This window comes from Scardinius erythrophthalmus (assembly GCF_964197995.2).
Source record: "Scardinius erythrophthalmus genome assembly, chromosome: 9".
NCBI lineage: Eukaryota > Metazoa > Chordata > Actinopteri > Cypriniformes > Leuciscidae > Scardinius > Scardinius erythrophthalmus.
The window spans coordinates 1,910,822-1,930,821 of record NC_138229.1 but is presented as its reverse complement, the minus strand read 5'-3'; the positions used below and the strand labels follow the sequence as shown (position 1 = coordinate 1,930,821).

The 20,000-nt window shown below is 37.4% G+C and overlaps 2 protein-coding genes across 5 annotated transcripts in view; both read right to left on the bottom strand.

Annotated features, from left to right (window-relative positions):
* Positions 1 to 7,754: 7,754 nt before the first annotated feature.
* Positions 7,755 to 19,638, bottom strand: map2k2b (mitogen-activated protein kinase kinase 2b). 4 transcript variants are annotated; one of them, XM_081374763.1, is made up of 12 exons: positions 19,256 to 19,638; positions 18,886 to 19,095; positions 18,494 to 18,704; positions 16,814 to 16,960; positions 16,519 to 16,596; positions 15,338 to 15,389; positions 15,116 to 15,240; positions 13,129 to 13,342; positions 11,403 to 11,455; positions 11,047 to 11,108; positions 10,877 to 10,922; positions 7,755 to 9,710 (listed from the first exon to the last, which is right to left on the bottom strand). In XM_081374763.1, exons 2-12 carry the CDS (start codon positions 18,972 to 18,974, stop codon positions 9,600 to 9,602), a joined length of 1,188 nt encoding a protein of 395 aa, XP_081230889.1. In that variant the 5' UTR covers positions 18,975 to 19,095; positions 19,256 to 19,638; the 3' UTR covers positions 7,755 to 9,599. The 4 variants fall into 4 exon arrangements, with proteins under 4 accessions (XP_081230889.1, XP_081230891.1, XP_081230892.1 ...); XM_081374765.1 differs by having other exon boundaries at positions 19,382 to 19,638; XM_081374766.1 differs by having other exon boundaries at positions 19,479 to 19,638.
* pias4b (protein inhibitor of activated STAT, 4b) overlaps positions 19,487 to 20,000 on the bottom strand; it is a gene marked incomplete at its 3' end in the record, with an annotated part of 32,076 nt that continues 31,562 nt past the window's right edge. The window contains exon 12 of the mRNA XM_081375583.1: positions 19,487 to 19,647. Coding sequence (XP_081231709.1) covers positions 19,487 to 19,647 — 161 coding nt within the window. The remainder of the gene's footprint in view (positions 19,648 to 20,000) is intronic.

The following is a 20,000-nucleotide window of genomic DNA, read 5'->3' as shown; positions in this document are numbered from 1 at the left end:
AATAGTCCAACGCCGTGGTACAACGAGCACACTCGGGCCCTTTAGAGAGCAGCCAGAAAAATGGAGCGCAACTGGAAGAAAACAAAACTAGAGGTATTTCGCATTTCATGGAAAGAGAGCTCAATTACTTACAGAGAGGCTTTAAAAGCTGCTAGATCTGCTTATTTTTCAACCCTATTAGAAGAAAATAAACATAATCCTAGGTATTTATTTGAAACGGTGGCTAAACTAACGAAAAATAAAGCTTCAAGCACCGAAGTTTCCAAGCAACACAGCAGTAATGACTTTATGAACTTCTTCACTTATAAGATTGATAATATCAGGGACAAAATTATAACTATGCAACCGTCTACTACAGTATCGCATCAGGCAGTGCATTGTAGTCTCCCTGAGGAAAAATTTGATTCATTCGTTGCTATAGGAGAGGAAGAATTTACTAAACTCATTAAATCATCTAAATCTACAACATGTATGTTAGACCCTATACCGACTAAGCTACTGAAAGAAATACTTCCAGAGGTCATAGATCCTCTTCTTAATATCATTAATTCATCTTTGTCTCTAGGATACGTACCAAAAAACTTTAAGCTGGCTTTGATTAAACCGCTTGTTAAAAAAACGCAACTTGATCCTTCAGAATTAGTCAATTACAGGCCGATCTCGAATCTACCTTTTCTGTCAAAGATATTAGAAAAGGCAGTATCCTCACAACTGTGTTCCTTTCTTGAAAGAAATGATATCTGCGAGGATTTCCAGTCCGGATTTAGACCGTACCATAGTACCGAAACAGCTCTCGTTAGAGTCACAAATGATTTGCTCTTATCATCCGATCGTGGTTGTATCTCTCTATTAGTGTTACTCGATCTTAGCGCTGCATTTGACACCATCGACCACACCGTTCTTTTAAATAGATTAGAACATTATGTTGGCATTACAGGAAATGCACTAGCATGGTTTAAATCATACTTATCTGACCGTTATCAGTTTGTAGCAGTAAATGATGAGATGTCTCATCGATCACAGGTTAAGTATGGCGTACCACAAGGCTCAGTACTAGGACCGCTGCTGTTCACTCTGTACATGCTACCCTTAGGAGATATCATTAGGAAACATGGAATTAGCTTTCACTGTTATGCCGACGATACTCAGCTCTATATTTCTTCAAAACCTAACGAAACTTATCAATTCACAAAATTAACGGAATGCATAGCGGATATAAAAAATTGGATGACTTGTAATTTCCTACTTCTAAATTCTGAAAAAACAGAGTTTCTAATTATTGGACAAAAAACTTCCTCACGTAATAACCTAGAATACTGTCTAACACTTGATGGCTGCTCTGTTAAGTCTTCGTCGTTGGTTAGGAACCTGGGTGTGCTCTTTGATACCAATCTTTCATTTGAAAGTCACGTGTCTAGTATCTGTAAAACCGCATTTTTCCATCTTAAAAATATATCTAAATTACGTCATATGCTCTCATTGACAAATGCGGAACAATTAGTTCATGCGTTCATGACCTCAAGGCTAGATTATTGTAATGCTCTACTGGGTGGTTGCCCTGCACGCTTAATAAACAAACTACAGCTGGTTCAAAATGCAGCAGCTCGAGTTCTTACCAGAACCAGGAAGTATGACCATATTAGCCCAGTTCTGTCAACACTGCACTGGCTCCCGATTAAACATCGCATCAATTTTAAAATATTGCTGATCACGTACAAAGCACTGAATGGTTTAGCTCCGCAGTGCTTGAGCGAGCTCTTAACGCATTATAGTCCGTCACGTCTATTACGATCTCAAAATTCCGGCCAGTTGATTATACCTAGAATATCAAAATCCACTGCTGGCGGTAGATCCTTTTCCTATTTAGCACCAAAACTCTGGAACAGTCTTCCTACCATTGTCCGGGAAGCAGACACACTCTGTCAGTTCAAAGCCAGATTAAAGACACATCTCTTTGACCTAGCTTTCACATAATACATTATAGACTTCTATAATTTAATGTTATGCTGCATAGATTAGGTCAGCCGGAACCGGGAACACTTCCCAAAAATCCTGATGTACTCGTTACATCATGAGAAGAATGGCATCTACGCTAATTTTAGTGTCTGTGTTTATCCCAAGGTTTTTCCTGCAGCCTGCTGGATCCAGGCCGTATCCTGATCTGATGAAGGACCTTCGCCTGGACCCGATGACAACGCAGTGCTGAAGTGCCATCTAGTCTCTCCCTATGGAGGATCCCACTACCACTCTACAGATAAGGCGTTGTCGGGAAAATTCGTCTTGCGGTCCTACCCCAAAGCAACAAATAAAATAAAATTCCTTATCAAAATTTATAAGGAAAGACAAGTATTTTGTTTAGGCTTGGCTTGTAGGGAATTCCAAACCTGCGTATATTCTAACGCACATAACTATAGAACCCATTCTAAATGCGCATGTGACCGCCATCAGCGTTTCTCACCGGTTCGCGTTTAAAGTCTGTGTAGAGAGAATGGTGTCGTCTTAGCGGCCCCTAATTTAATAACAAATGATCATTGCGACGGAACCAAATCAATTAAAACTAACTTTAGATGGAAATAACTTAACTCTGCTGTAAAGCCGAAACAATCTCTGTTACCTTAAATTATACGCTTATCTCTGTAAAGCTGCTTTGAGACAATCTACATTGTTAAAAGCGCTATATAAATGAAGATGACTTGACTTGACTTGTATCTGTTGAGCCTATGTTTACTTTCGTCATTGACACAGACGAAAATGAAAAGACTAAGTTCAGCTTTAGGAGGGTAAGAAATAGTCCAGGATAAGAAGACTGAGAGAAAAAGAAATATGAAGATGAGGAGAGAGCAGATATTGACAAATAATCTAATGACAAGGTTTTAAAGATAGCCTATTTCGTATAATTTTTTGGCCTTCAAAAGTCCTAAATTGCACATATGTAGATCAGAGAAATCCAAAATTTCTCGGGGGAGCATGCCCCCCAACCCCCCTAACTACGGGGGTCTGGTTGTCCAGGGCACAGGAAATTGTTAATCCGGCCCTGGGTGAAGCCGGTGAGAGTAAGGCAAGAGAGTACCGGCACCTTTTTCCCCCCACTTCAAGCACTGAACTGGACAGATGATGAATGATGCCTACGGGCGCGTGTGAAAAGTGTAAATGTGAGTCTCGCGGTGAATGCGTGAGAGTTGGCAGCCCTGCTTAGTGACATATTCTGTCATCACTGATGCTCATAAACCATGACTCACAATCTATCATAACACCCTCTTCATGGTCAGGAGTGACACCGTCTGTGCAAAAACATTTTCCTTGGAAATAATTTCAACATGCCTTAAAATATCTTGAATGTAACCCGACACCCTTGCCTCATTTAATATGCGAGGTTCTATGAATATGCAAATGAGCCCCGCCTCCACTCACTCGCTCAGCTCAGAGATCCACTGGTTGACGATCACACGTTGATCTGATTGGTTACAAGGTAGTTTGTGACGTCAGAAACACCAGCGATTTCAAAGCGTGTTTTTGAGACTGTCTTTGGTTCACTGCAGTTTTAAGGAGGAAATACTCAGCAATGCTGTCGACACCACAGGGGGACTTTGATAACGATGTAAAACAGCAAATATTTGGCCTTAGAAGAGCAAAACTTTTCCATCGCTCTACTTTGTTTTTTTAAGTATTTGAAACTTTCTCACAAAATCATGAATAAATAAAGCAAAGAAAGGTTTACATTTACATTTGCGCACCAAAATTACCCAGACAGCAACATAGTGTCGGCCCAGATCCGGCCCACATCTGGAACGCGTTCAATCCACGCGTATACATGTTCACAAGGTCAGAAAACTGGGGATTCGACTAAGAATATTATTAATTTTCACTGAAAGCCAATTAAAAACATCCAGACAGAATTTAGTAAAGTGTCCAATAGTTCCGGAAAAGGAAGGATGCGTCTCAAATTGAAATGTCTTCGCCAACTGGATATATATCCTAAACTTGAAGTCCAATAGAATGTGAAATATTTGATTTAGGAACATATAAAAGTGATGACTGGGTTTTCTCACAGTCACAGATTTAAAAACTGGAATGGTTTACTTGAGTGCAACGACACACACACCATACAGATACACCTCACACACACACACACACACACACACACACACACACACACACACACACACACACACACACAGAAGAGCCGTTCTGCATCTAACATCATGCATTGCTCACATGAATCCTCCATGCGAGTGAAAGAATGCGAGAGAGAGAGAGAGACAGATGAGGAGCGGGCGTCAGGGGAGCGCTAAACAACATCTCTGTCTCCGCGTGCATATGTGATGTCACGGCTTGCCAAAATGGTAATATGACATCGTTTGGGTTTTGCAACACATATGCTGCAGTTTCAGGGTTTGCCAAGACACCGAAAGCCACTCGCTGAGGGTCAGATGGCATCAGGGCCTGGAAAACACACACACACACACATACACACACACAACACAAATAAGGCCTCGTGGGAACATCATTTATCATGTTTTATTAAGTAATGCATCTAAGCTACTTAATAAATAATTAATACTGAAGGTGAACCTGATTAAACCGTTTGACACACAAACTCAATGCAAGTCATGATTTTAGATTAAAATTCGAAATAAACTGCATTTAAAAATCACATCATTATAATATTTGCATGAAGAATCTTTCAGTTTTCATTGTGTTTCTAAATATCACACTGTGTTTTGTTGTCATGCATGCAGTGTTTGTTTCAAGACAGGCATGTTTAGTTTTGGTTATTTCAGCTGGTCATCAAACCAAAGACTAAATCCCCAATTTATCAGTGAGGTTTTGAATTCACACCGTCTCTCATATGTGTCTCTCCTCATTCTTTTTTCATCAACCCATCCCCCCGTTCTTGCAGATTAGAATTCATTAGCAATCAAAGAGCCTCTGTGGAACTCCTGCTCTTAATTACCCACTCATTTGCATTTTTGCATATTAATGACTGCAGAGTTTGCTGTCTGACTGCGGCAGTGAGCGAGGGTTTAAAGTCACCCTGTCTTTATTCTCGCATGATGAATACACACACACACACACACACACACAGCATCACTGTGAAACCCAGACGCGATGCATCACGACTCGGTACATGGACCAGTAGAATCACAGAGCGGGTCAAAATAAATCTTCATGCTTTCACACACAGTTTTTGGGGGCAGAAGCCAATAATGCTGACAAAACTAGTAAAGAGCATGTTATGAATTTATGATTCATGCACTGCAAAAAAAAGACGTTTTTCCTCAGCATTTCTGTCTTGTTTTCCAATGCAAACATCTAAACATTCTTAAATCAAGATACATTTACTGGAGAAGCACAATGATTGTTATATTAAGTCTTGATTTTTGAAAAATGTGTACATGTGAAGTGACTTTGTGCTTGTAAAATTCAGAAACCCTTGTTGATAGCGCCACCGGTGGCCGTTAAGTGAACGGCAGCCTGTAAGTTATTGCTCGTGCACACGTAACGAACAAGAGACTGAACGTGATTAAAAGTCCAAAATCATGTCGACAGATGAGGTCATTAAAATCACACTGTTATGACAGGTTGATTATATAGTATATTTGAGACTATATCTAGAGATCTGACTATGTGAGACTGTAATTTGAATTAATCGCTTTTTCTTTGCGTGACACATTGACATTACAGTACAGAATGGCTTTTTTCCATTCATTTCATATCATAGACCAGAAAAGCGGATCGCAGGGGCGCGCGTAAACGTCACATCCGTTTGATTTTCCCGGCAAAAACGCCCCGAGTACTTCACGTAAAAATCTGTCTACAGGCTTTCATAGACAAGCTAAGAAATCGCAGAATGTCTCGTTTTTTAAGTTGCGTTACAAACTGTTCATACATTGGCAATAAAAAAAATTCTTACCCCTTTAAAACAAGAAAAATATCAGTGGGGTAAAAAAAATTAAGAGGGAAAACCAAATTATTTTTCTTACCTTTATGCACAAACTCACTTAATCTGGAGACATTTGTCAGAAAACAAGACTTAATAACTTACCTCAAGTTATTTTTCTTCTCAAATAAATGTATTAGATATTTGTTCTGGGAAACATGACAGAAATACTGAGGAAGAACATATATTTTTTTCAGTGTGTTTCATGAGCATTAATAATGATGAGAGAGTTGCTGATCACAATAATATATTGTATTATACAACATTTGTTTAGAAGCTACTGTGCATTGTGACCAACTATAAATCTTAGTTTACATGCCATCATTAGATCAACTAGTGGTAGAAAACCTTTTGATTAATAAAATAACATTCTAGTGAATATAGGTTGTCTGCTATATTAACTTTTTTTTTTTTTTTTTTGCTTAAATCAAATACTCTAATAACAGTGAGAATTACGTTAAAAAAAAAGAAAAGAAAAAAATATTGTACCAAATAATTAAAGATGGTAAAAGAAACCTCCAAAAATTCCACATGCATGCATGACAATAACCCAGAGACCTCAAAAATGTCATGTTTTAGCGGGTCAGTTCTTGAAATACAGGACTCAAAACAATCGGACATTATTGATGCCCAACACATGTTCAGGGTGTTTACACAGAATTTAGTTCAAAAACATTGTTTAAAATAGGAGATGAAGGAACATCTAAATAAATAAGCATCTTATTTCGTGCAACATCACAAAACCTGTTTAGTTTATTTCTGTGGCCTCAGACACCGAACTGTGATCAGCTGCTGGTGAAGTGTGTTAATAACTCTACTGCCCCCTGTTGGCCGAGACGAGCTGTTGCATCACTCACACGCGAGCATGAGTGTATGACACTATCATCACTGGTTTGAAATTTGGCAAACTCTTACCTTAAACAGGCTTTGCTTATGAATATGTATGCTATGAATCAGGAAATCATCCTACACTTCCTCTGAGGGACATTAATAAAAACAATTATTAGACTTAGTCATAGCATCAGTATTTATGAAGCTTGTTTACGCCACAGAATAAAATATTTAAAAAGATAATTGCGACTTTTTATCTCACAATTGCGAGTTTACATCAGAATTGCGAGAAATAAAGTCCAATTCTAAAGAAAAAAAGACAGACTTTTTCCTGGCTAATATTTTTTTTCACAATTCTGATTTTATAACACTCAATTCTGAGATAAAAAGTTAGAATTGTGAGATAAAAAATCAGTATTGTGAGAAAGTCATAATTGTGAGATAAAAAGTGAGAATTGTGAGATAAAAAGTCAGAATTGTGAGATAAAAAAATCAGAATTTTGAGATAAAAAGTCAGAATTGTGATAAAAAATTAGAATTGTGAGATAAAAAAATCAGAATTTTGAGATAAAAAGTCAGAATTGTGATAAAAAATAAGAATTTTGAGATTAAAAGTCAGAATTGTGAGATAAAAAATCAGAATTTTGAGATAAAGTCAGAATTGTGATAAAAAATTAGAATTGTGAGATAAAAAGTCAGAATTGTGAGAAAAAATCAGAATTGCGAGATATAAAGTCAGAATTGCGATATAAAGTCAGAATTGTGAGATAAAAAGTCGCAATTACTTTGTTTTATTCTGAGGCGGAAACAAGCTTCCACAGTATTACAATTGCACTTACTAGATAAAACAAAAGAAAAATCCCAGACTTGCATTGAAGCAGACGTTTGTAAACAGCAGAGAATTGATAATTACCGCTTTACACTTTTTAATTTCTATGAAATAAAATAAAGTACAAATAGAAATGAAAACAGAACCAGTTCATCCCCTCTACAATCACTTTATTGAGTCTGAAAGCAACAACTGTCTGAAGTTGAAGTTTGTGGCAAACGTTTGAAGGAACATACAGAAATAATCATGAGTGTGCGCAGTGAGTATGAACTCCGTTACACATGACCGAGATCATCTGAGAACACGCGTGTGCATGTGACGAATCTCACCAAAACATTCTCAGGGTCGCAGTTCACTACAAAATCAGAAGAGATTTGATGAACTTATATTTTGCTTAAAGAAATGAAGCTTATTCTTAGGACCATTTAGATTTTTATTGCATGAAAATTAAGCATAAAAAAAAAATTGTGTGGTATTTTCATTGGTGAATTAAATAATCCTGTATTTTGATATTACAGTAGAGACTTACTGTACTTCAGTGTTAGTACTGAAATAATAGTATGCATGAGAAAAAGTATGCATGAAACCCTGTTCAACTGTGTTTAGTGTGTAATGTTGCTGTTATCAGAGTCAGTGTTTCTGAACTCCTGAAACGCCTCCATTAGTCTTGAGTTTCTTCCGGGAACACGTCACAATATTCCTCATTATAATAATTCATACGCAGAATAAAGGGGCGGGGCCTGGTTGAGTTAGTTAGTAGTGTGTTAAACTGGCGGTTATGGGAAGGGGCGGGACATTTCCCAAACACACTCGAAGCGCTCGACCAATCACAACACACTGATCCAGCCGACCAATCAGAGCACAGTGTGCTTTTCAGAGGGAGGAGCTTCAAAGAGACAGGAAGTAAACAGGGGTGCGTTTCCCGTACAACGACGAAAAAGTAACTTAGATATTTTGTTGTAAATTGAACACGTAATTTGTTACTTTACTAGTTACTTGAAAAAGTAATCTGATTACATAACTCAAGTTACTTGTAATGAGTTATACACAATACAGGGATGCGTTTCTCGTACAACGTCGTAACTCGCTGTTTTACTACAATAGTACGATGCATCGTTGAAGACATTTTCCTAAAACTGTTTTGTCGCAAACTGGTCGTTCAACCACGTTGGTTAATGATGTCACGCAGGTGTTGGAGTAATAACTACTGTTAATGAATCTGTTAGAGATGTTTTGCTATAAATTACGGACATGACATCTGAGGAATATTTCTCATTTTTCTCAGTTATTTTGCTTTATTTCCAGATTCAATCATCGGCTCGTTCTTACACTAGAGCTCGTTCGCACATGCACACTCTTCAGAAACTACGCTTTAAATCTCTTGACGAACTAAAAGACATAAATGACATTTGTATATATTCTAAATAAAAGATCTAGATTGTAATGAATGTCAGATTGCTTATTTGGCTCAAGATCAGGATTTATTGAGTCCACGTGACATGCAAAGAAACTCTTCTAACCACAGGTCGAGATCTGTCACTCAAACACACAACTCTGCGATGATGTTTGCGAATGTTCGTTAGAACGATGGTTTTGGGAAACAGACTCGTTGAACTGATGATAACGACTGAACTTGCGAACACAGTTGGCTAACGATGCTTTCGGGAAAAACACTCCTGAACGTTACTGACAGACTGGGAAGAGAGGAGCCGCAACAATGGAGAATATGAGCTGATGCAGAACTTAATTTCGCAATTTAATAATATATTATGTTTACAGTAATGGGAACTTTGTGGGCAAATGTGACAAAAAAATCCTAAAAACGCTTCATTTTCTTTCAGCAAAATCTCTTATTTCTTGTTTTTGCCCGTGACATGCTTCATGAGATTCGTGAATATGAAAGTGTAAAAGCAGCAGCTTTGCAGGTGTTCCATCAGACGCGCTGTAAACGTTGGTGTGTGTGTGTGTGTGTGTGTGTGTCAGGTGTGTGTGCGCGGGTCATTCGGCTGATTGTGTGGGTGTGCTGGGTTGATTGAGCCCGATGGTTTTACACAACCATCCAGCGAAGTCGACCACCTCCACCTCGGAGCGCTTGATAAACGTGTGGTTCTGTGCAAGAGACACAAGTTTGACATGAGATGTAGAGCAGAAAACACTGATGCAGTTTGTGGAATAAAGCCAGATATGATCATAGTGAATAACGGCCAGCAACAGTTGATTTGATCCGATCAGATGTAATTGGATTGTGAAGAGTGGGATATGTAGGGCTCTGTGAAACACATTTGATTTTTTTCCCAAATTCCGTTTTTTCTGTTTTCTACATTACATTTTTTTTTTCTGTTTTAATTTTAATGGTTAAATAATTTTTTTAGTAACCAAAAAGCATGTCTAAATTAGTTGAAATCATGAAACTTGAATACAATATAACAACAATTTATTAAAAGCTTAACAAAAATTACATGTTTATGTATGTATATATATATTTTATGTATGTATATATAATTTTCTCAAATTGTATATATATAAAATTTGAGAAAAAATACATTTCATATGGCCATAAACGTGTGTGCGTGTGCAATGCATGCATATATATATAAATAAATTTTGGATTTCTGTTTTAAATTTTCTGGATTCTATTTGAATGGTTTAATAAATATTTAATAATCAAAAAGTACGTCTAGTTGATTGAATTCATTAAAACAAAGAATTTCTGGAAAAAATAAAGTGTTGTGTATTTTACTTTTTCTGGTAATCAAATAAAGGCATAAAACATTAACTTAACTTATATTTTAATCATTTGAAATTAAAACTTTTGTGCTGCAAAACAGAGCATTAAAATTAATCCTTGAATTTAAAAAATGAAAAATAAAGTTAATAATTATTATTACTGTGCATAGCTAAATTCTACTGTACAACAGTAATATATTTCTCTCACATTTCAAGTTAAACCGAACTTTTATTTTGACGGGTTACATTTGAACTTGAGTTTCTGCGTTTGTATGACGATAGTTGTTCTCAGTTAATATTCACAGACACTAGTTTATCTCACGATCTGATTGAAGTCTTCTGACCTGCTTTTTATTTATTCATCAAACATTTGACAAATTCTGAAATATACGGTAAATCCGTTTTTATGACTGAGAGAACTAGCTTTGGTTGATATTTCCAACCTTGGTAACTGTAATAATAATAATAATAATAGTGCATTTATGTATTTATAAGCTGATTTTGATTTAGTCTGGTCCTGCATGTAAACATGAGGAATGTGTCCTCACCATCAGCATCTTCAGGTCCGCTCTGTCTGCAGGGTTTTTAATGAGACTAGAAATACAATGCAAAGAAAAACAGCTTCAATGATCATTTCAGCACTGAAGTGTTGAGTCTGCACACACAACATCTCACCGACATCTGAAATCACACCAGTGATTGGGTGGACAGAACTCACCATTTGGTCACAAAGTCCTGGAAATCAAGCGTGAAGACGCCGTGGGGCAGTTTAGGGGGCGGCTGATGGAAAACACACAAAAAAACACGGTTTAACACTCATATATCATTAATAACAGCATCAGATCTCATTCACAGTGTCTTAAAAGTAATCAGTGCTCTACACACTCATTATGTATTGATATATCTTACTGAATAAACCATCAAAAAGTGTCATTTGTGGCACTTTTTCATGCATTAAAAAAACATTTAGAAATTAGTTCAGACACATAAAGCATTGCCATAAGCATCTATACAGTATTTAGTTGATTATATTATACCCAGGCTGAAGTGTGATTGAAAACAAAAGACTCTCACCTCATTGACTATATAATCCAGCAGCTCAAATATAGCCATGACGGGCCCGTGACCTGAAGGAGAACAGCCACATCAGGTCAAGAAATCCAGCTTTTAATGTTGTTTATGTGTCTATGTGGTGTTTTTAATACGCTTTAAGACAAAGCATGTGTAAATTCATAAGTCGACAGCATTGCTGAGTATTTCCTCCTTAAAACTGCAGTGAACCAAAGACAGTCTCAAAAACACGCTTTGAAATCGCTGGTGTTTCTGACGTCACAAACTACCTTGCAACCAATCAGATCAACGTGTGATCGTCAACCAGTGGATCTCTGAGCTGAGTGAGTGAGTGGAGGCGGGGCTCATTTGCATATTCATAGAACAGCGCATACTAAATGAGGCAAGGGTGTCGGGTTACATTCAAGATATTTTAAGGCAAAAAATTTTAAATATGTCATTTTGGCGATCAAATGAGTTTTAAAGGATACAATTATTGACTACTACTGTTATACATTATACTTTGAGATTAATATATACAACCTTATATAGGTCCTTAATATTTTTAAAAGAACGTTTATTTTTTAGACTCGCTTTTAACTAGTATTTTACGTATTATTTTGCCATTATTCTGTATTCTATGTATTACGTTGCGATATGTTTACTTTTTGTGATGTAATTAATGTTCGTTTTGAGTTGCATGTCATGTATGAAAGGTGCTATATAAACAAAGATTATTATTATTATTATTATACTGATGCCTGCTGGCATTCTATACAATATTATACAAGTACTATTCTTTTCTTTTAATTTATAATACGGGTCAACAGACTGGAATAATTAAGATTTTTTTAATGTTTAATGTTTCTTCTGCTCATCAAGGCTGTATTTATTTGATCAAAAATACAGTAAAAACAGTACTATTGTGAAATATTATTACTGTTTCAAATAACTGTTTTCCATGTGAATATATTATAAAGTGTAATTTATTCCTGTGATCAAAGCTGAATGTTCAGCATCATTACTCCAGTCTTCAGTGTCACATGATCCTTCAGAAATCACTCTAATATGATGATTTGATGCTCAAGAAACATTTATGATTATTATCAATGTTGAAAACATCAATATTTTTGTGGAAACTGATAACTAATATATAAAGGTTTAGGGTAAGATAGTTAAAAAAAAATTATTTATACTTTTATTCAGCAATGACGCATTCAAAAGTGACCAAAAAGAAAACAAATTCTGTTTCAAATCAATTGCTGTTCTTCATATTCAATAATTTTGAAAATAAAATATATCACAGTTTCCAAAGAAAATAATAGTTTTCAACATTGAAAATAATATTAAGTGTTGTTAACAAATGAGTACCAACAATAACCGAGTAACATATTAGAGTGATTTCTGAAGGGTCATGTGACACTGAAGACTGGAGTAATGATGCTGAACATTCAGCTTTGATCACAGGAATAAATTACACTTTACTGTATATTCACATAGAGAACAGATGATTTACATTAGAATAATATATCACAATTTTTGACTGTATTTTTTATCAAATAAAAGCAGCCTTGGTGAGCAGAAGAGACTCTTTCAAAAACATTTAAAAAAATCTTAATTATTCCAAACTTTTGACCATTAATTCCATTTGGTGACGTTAGTAGCGCAGAAAATACACACTACACTTTTAATCGGATCTAAAAAAAGGAAATGTCCACAAAGCCCTAAAACCTCGTGAATGTTTGCTCACCGCTGACGGGTCTGCCCGGGGGTCTGGGTCGAGGAGAGGAGCCGTGAGTCTCTGAATCCCCAACATCCATCATGGCTCTCCCGAAGACGCCCTCCAGCTCCCGGGCTTCGGGTGGAGGGATGGGATAGCGGCCGATGGCCAGCTCCACCAGAGAGAGACCCATACTCCACACATCCGACTGCACCGAGTAATGAGTGCCCTGCAACCTCTCCGGCTGAACACACACACACACACACACACACACACACACACACACACACACACACACACACACACACACACACACACACACACACACACACACACACACACACACACACACACACACACACACACACACACACACACACACACACACACACACACACACACACACACACACACACACACACACACACACACACACACACACACACACACACACACACACCATTAACTCATTTGAACATGCACAATCACTTCAAACACCATAATCACTTCTAAAGGCCTCCATATATTCATGGAAAATGTCTTCTTTGTTCTTCGCTTAAGGTTTTTAAAGGGGTGGTGTAATGACCTTTTCACAAGATGTAAAATAAGTCTCTGATGTCCCAAAAGTGTGTGTGTGTGTGTGTGTGTGTGTGAAGTTTTAGCTTAAAAATACCGCACAGATATTTTTATTAGGGCTGGGAATCGATTAAAAAAAATTAACTAATTAATTGCACAATTTCTGTAATTAATTGCGTTTCCCCCAAGCTTGTAATCATCAATATTTAAAGGAATAGTTCACTTTAAAATTAAAATTCTGTCATCACTCACCCTCATGTTGTTTTAAACCTGTATGAATTTTTTTCTTCTGCTGAACACAAAGGAAGATATTTAGAAGAATGTCAGTAATCAGACAGTTTCTGGTACCATTGACTTCCATAGTATATATTTGTCCTACTATGGAAGACAATGGGACCCAGAAACTGTCTGATTACTGACATTCTTCTAAATATCTTCCTTTGTGTTCAGCAGAAGAAAGAAATTCATACAGGTTTAAAACAACATGAGGGTGAGTGATGACAGAATTTTAATTTTAAAGTGAACTATTCCTTTTAACTCAGAATCACCTAATTAAACAACACAGGGAAAAAAAGGAACAGAAAATAGCCCTATATTAAACATCAATATCAATATTTTTTTTTTCTATAATCAATCAACATAATCAATTTAACAGATTATTATTATTTTTTTTTAACTAATTATCAAAATAAAATATAGTCCTACAAAGCTATTATTACCAGAGCATGTAATCAGAGCAGGTCATTTTACCATTGCTGCCCAGCATGGCTATACCAGCTCAGCAAACAGAATTTCACGTTATTTGAGTGGACTTTACTTTTCCAGTGCTCGGTACATGATTGAAGCGTTTGGGCCGTTGCCGACAGAGCCGCCGACACACACACACGTGACACACACACATACACGGAACGGAGAGCGCGCCGCTGGGCCGTTACAGCCGCCGACACACACACGGAACGGAGAGCGCGCTGCTGGGCCGTTAACGACAGAGCGCGCCGACACACACACACGCGGAACACAGCGCGGCGCACACACGGAGCGGAAAAGACCAGCTCATGAAAGCTGTGCGAGAATGAAACGTGATCGCCGAACACGGAGGGGCGGGACGGCCTTTTCAATAGCAGCCGCAACAGGAAATCATTAAAACGAGGCAAAAAAAAGTGTGCTGCGTTAAATACGTTAATTTTTTTTAACGCGTTAAACATTTCAAATTAATCGCAAAGATTAACGCGTTAATTCCCCCAGCCCTAATTTTTATATATTATGTTAAAGTTGTCACTATTTGAGTGTGAGCAAAAACACCATTTTTGTGTATGTCCCTTTAAATGCAAATGAGCTGCTGCTCCCGGCACAGCACACAAACTTAATTTAAAAAACTTTTAGTCTTTTATGTTCAAACCGGAGTCAGACAATGATGGGTGAGTGAGTGAATGAAACATACCGACATGTACGAGCGTGTTCCTACAAAAGAGTTGGCCATGGAGTCGATGAGCTGCCCGCTCACACCGAAGTCACACAGTTTGATCTCCCCGCGAGAATTCACCAGAATATTTGAAGGTTTCACGTCTGTGAAAAACAGGAACATGTTTTATATCAGTGCACTCATTTTACACAGATACATACGTTTTGACAGATTCAAACATTTTTATTTTGTTTTCTTTACCTCTGTGAATAATCTGGTGTTTTTCTCGAAGGTAAGCGAGACCTCTTAAAACCTGTTTGAAGGAAAAAAAAAATATATATATTTTTCAGATTTAAAAATTAACATAGTTGCAAACATGTACAAGCTTTTTTTTTTTCTTGTGGAAAACAACAGGAGAAATTAAGCAGAATGTCTAGACTGCTCTTCTTCCATCCAATAAGAGCAAGACTTTCTTTTGTCCGAGTAAAATCTCCATTCACCTTCATTGTGTTTGGGAAAAGAGCAGCATGAACATTGTGTAAAGCAGCTCCTTTTGTCTTTCACAGAAGAAAGTCATGCAAATTTGGGAGTTTAATAAAATTACCTCCAAATACAACAGTCCACACTACAACACGAAAACAGCGTTTTCAAATCTATCAACTTTGGAGAGCGTTTTCATTAATAAAAACGCTGTCTGAGTGTGTACGAACAGAAGGCCGAAACGGAGAGAAAAAGATGCATTTTCAAATGAAAACATAAGTGTGCACATCGCTCAGAAACATTTTGAAGTTGTGGTTTCGTAATCGAACTCTTTTCACATATTCATTTAACATTTTTAAAGGAGAACTCCGGGCAATTTTAACATTGAGCTCATTTTTTTGTAAATTTGGAGTGCCGTCAATACAGAGAACAACGACAAAAATCGGTGTTGCCTACATCGTGTTATCCTCTTTTTAAAATTTGCACCCTGTTGACTTCAATGGGGCAAGTACTAAACCTGCTTTTAGCCTCTTAACATCCTTGATGTGTCATTACAAGTGCACAGGTCATGTGAGTGATTCCTTCAGAGTGAACACGGGTGGATCTGACTGCAGTAGATGTGAAAGATATGAATAAAAATGATATTTATTCAGCCAGCGCACATACCTGTGTTTACATCCTGTTTTCGGTTGAAGTCCATAGTAGTCGATTGCCGAGTTCACGCGCGTGATCATAGGTACTAAACCAATGCGCGTGAACTCGACAATCGATTACTATGGACTTGGAAAAATGATCCATCACTGAACTTACTGAAGCTGGACTGTGACGCTATTTTCTTCTAGAAACAAACTTCATTGCATTATTTTCCTGTTATCTCTGTAAAGCTGCTTTGAAACACTGTGTTGTAAAAGCGCTGTATAAATAAATGTGACTTGACATATTATCAGACTAAGCACACTTACGGCTATGCTGACTTTTCCCAAGATCTCCTCTGGAATTCTGCGAGCATCTTTCAGAACCTGATCCAAAGATCCTCCGTCCTGTGGACAAGCAGAAACACACACACACACACACACACACACACACACACACACACACACACACACACACACACACACACACACACACCAGTTACCAAACACACTCACAGAGGGAACTGCAAATAAAAGGGTAAATTAACATACTTTTAAAATGAAATCAACACCTGGGAACTTAAGTGTACTCAAAACAGATGGCGCTATAAGGCTCTGAGCGTACCATGTTCTCCATGCAGATGCTGATCTCCCCGTCGCTGTAAAAGGCGCCGTAGAAGCCCACGATGTAGGGAGAGTTGCACTCATGCAGGACCTGAAGCTCCCTGATGATCTGATGCCGGATGGCAGGCTTGATCTCCAGATGAATTAACTAGAGAGATTGTGATAAACACATGCAGCACACAGAGACGTGTCGTGAGTGACCGTGAACGTTCAGCTTGTAAAAATGAACAAGAAACATTTACAGGGCTGCAGGAATGATGTATTTTTGGAGGCCAAAACCCAGAGAAGAGTTATATTTTAGCACAAGTCGATGTTGTTTTTGGTAGGGCTGTGCGATTCATTCATCGTAATTTATTTTTGACAATTATGAAAAGATAATTGAGGGAAAACGATTATTGTGCAGCTGCCACAGTCCAGTATATTGGATCCGTCCATTCGCTCTAAAGTTATTAATGATAATCAAACAACAAAAGACAAAGGAGAATCACTCACTGATCTTGACTGAATAACTTAAGTAGCTTTAATAAGGATTTATCTATATTTAATGTATACAGTAAGACTATTGAGTGTTCTGCTGAAGTATCGATAATTGTTAAATTTTACATTTTTTACTCGTATCGTGTAAGTTGTTTTCAGTGAAGGCAGCTCAAACCTGCATCTTAGTCTGGGACTATCTTAAGCCTGGTCTGTGAAACGGGCCAGTAAAGTTCTACTCACAAATAAATCAGTCAAAAATGCCATTTTTTTTATTTGCTTTAGTTGCATGCGTGTTTGCTAATGACCAAACAAAACGTTTATATGTATGTTTGAATATGATACAGTTTGTATAAATTAGCGCACATTTCCAATTAATTCCCTTTCATTTCAGTCAAGTTTCCAACATGGAATATTTCCAAAATTCCCCATCTAAACTTCCCATGGAAAGTTTCTGGAACTTTACCAGAATTTGTCCACCCCTTCGCAACCCTAGTAAGAATCATTAATTTTTATCAGTCAGAGTCAGAGCTTATTTACTGCGATAACGCAAAAGCCAATGGAAAGCTACTATTGGGTTTCTGTCGAGGGAATCTATACACTTACGATGGAAGTCTAGCAGGACAATCCCAGTTTAAAAGCTGTAATGGGATACTTGTATTTCAAGCCCTTACATGAAACGCTGGATATTTGTGACCCTGGACCACAAAACCAGTCACATGGGTCAATTTTCTGAAATTGAGATTTAAACATAACCTGAAAGCTGAATAAATAAGCTTTCCATTGATGTATGGTTTGTTAGGATATAATATTCGGCCGAGATACAACTATTGAACATCTGGAATCTGAGGGAGCAAAAAAAATCAAAACATTGAGAAAATCTCCTTTAAAGTTGTTCATTTATGTTGGCGATTGTACTTCATTCACTCACAAAAATAAATGTTTTATATATTTATGTTAGGAAATGTACAAAATATCTTCACGGAACATGATCTTTACTTAATATCCTAATGATTTTTAGCATAAAAGAAAAATCGATAATTTTGACCCGTACAATGGATATTGCCACAAATATACCCGTGCGACTCGAGACTGGCTTTGTGATCCAGGGACACATGTTGAGTAGTTGAAATGAAGACATCTCTCCTGTTCTGACAAACGAGTCCAAATGATTCTCTGTGAAATAAAGATGACCAACCAGACTCACCTTGCGGGCCATTACGAGACCAGAGGGTTTGTGGCACACTTTATTCACCACACCTCCATTTCCAGCTCCCAGTTCACAGATATGCTGGAAGTCATCATCTTTCAGTTCGCCCAGATTGGCTTTCTGCGTGAGAAAAGCTTCCAGACGCTTCTTCTGTTGCTCGTCTAGATCCAGCTCTTCCAGCTTCTTCTGCAGGGCCTCGAGATTCGCTCTGAGAAAAACAAGTCATTTAGCACTTCTGAAGCGACACGATGGGTTTATTACAGGAACTACAGTAGCCAACACTTGAAGTGGATCAAAACCATTCATCAAAGCTATACATGAATTTTAAACAACAACTTTGATTAATGTTGACTACTGTATTGCAGACTTTATACAGCTTTATTACTTACTCTGATACAGCATCTATGGATGTAGAGGTTGTCTGTCCTTCTCCGGATCCAGTAATAACTATGGGATCTGGTCTCTTTTTGGGAGCCATGACAGACGTGTGTAAAACCCTTCAATCTCTGGGACAGTAAAAGGCGAGCTCACACTGAGCTTTACTCAATAATGACTGTATTTTACAGCTTGTCATCGAGCTGATCAAGTTCCCAGATCACCTGGTCAGAAGAAAAAACCCTGTTTCCTATCCAGATCTGATCATTATCATGAAAAATCACATTTATAACACTGTGTGCACATTCACTTTGCGCTAATATGACACTGACTCTAATATAACTTGTATTATATAGATATATTGCACACAAACTGTATAATCACCTGTAAACGTATAACCAGCATGAGCTACTGCCCATTAAACACACATGACATTCTTTCAAACTGAGCAAAAAGCACATTAACTTCGTGAAACGAGTATAAATGAACTAGAAGTAATAAAAAAAGCACATTGTTTTGATTTCTCAGCCCGCGCGAGAGGATGCTGTTAGCTTGCTAGCTTCAGTCTGTGTGTTCGCGGAGGTTTAAAGCGTCTGTCAGCGCTCACTGTCTCTCTCATATGATGGGAAATGAGTTCCCGAACCCCGTGGTGGGTTTGAAGCCGGTCCCGGTGAACGGAATGTCCCGGTAAAGGACGATGAGGATCCGGACCGGAGGGTGCGGTGAGTTTCGGCCCCTTACCGGAAACATCAGAGACTTCAGATCCCGCGCGGCAACTATCGCGAGACGAGACTTGCTCGAGAGCATTTAAATTTTAACAAACATAACATACAAAGACAAACAAACTTTCAAACAATAGACAAGTTATAGTTCAATAGACAACAAGAAAAATATTTAAAGAAGCCTAATTTACCTATTGGGAATTATTTGCCAAGAGATGGCAAGGCAAAGTTTATTTATATCACATTTCAACCACTATGGCAATTCAAAGTGTTTTACATAGAAATAAATTAAAATCATCACAAAATAAAAGCAAGGAAAATTAAAACAGTTATAAAAGGAATTTAAAAAGATAAATTAAACAGTTATAAAATGAATTAAAAGAGTAAAAATATGATACATAGATAAA

Coding starts and splice junctions, on each gene's coding strand:
- map2k2b (XM_081374764.1), bottom strand. CDS start 18,974: ATGGCTCCCAAAAAGAGACCAGATCCCATAGTTATTACTGGATCCGGA. Junction 16,961..18,493: donor GTCTCGTAATGGCCCGCAAG/GTGAGTCTGGTT, acceptor CAATCTCTCTAG/TTAATTCATCTGGAGATCAA. Junction 9,711..10,876: donor CGGACCTGAAGATGCTGATG/GTGAGGACACAT, acceptor TCTCTTGCACAG/AACCACACGTTTATCAAGCG.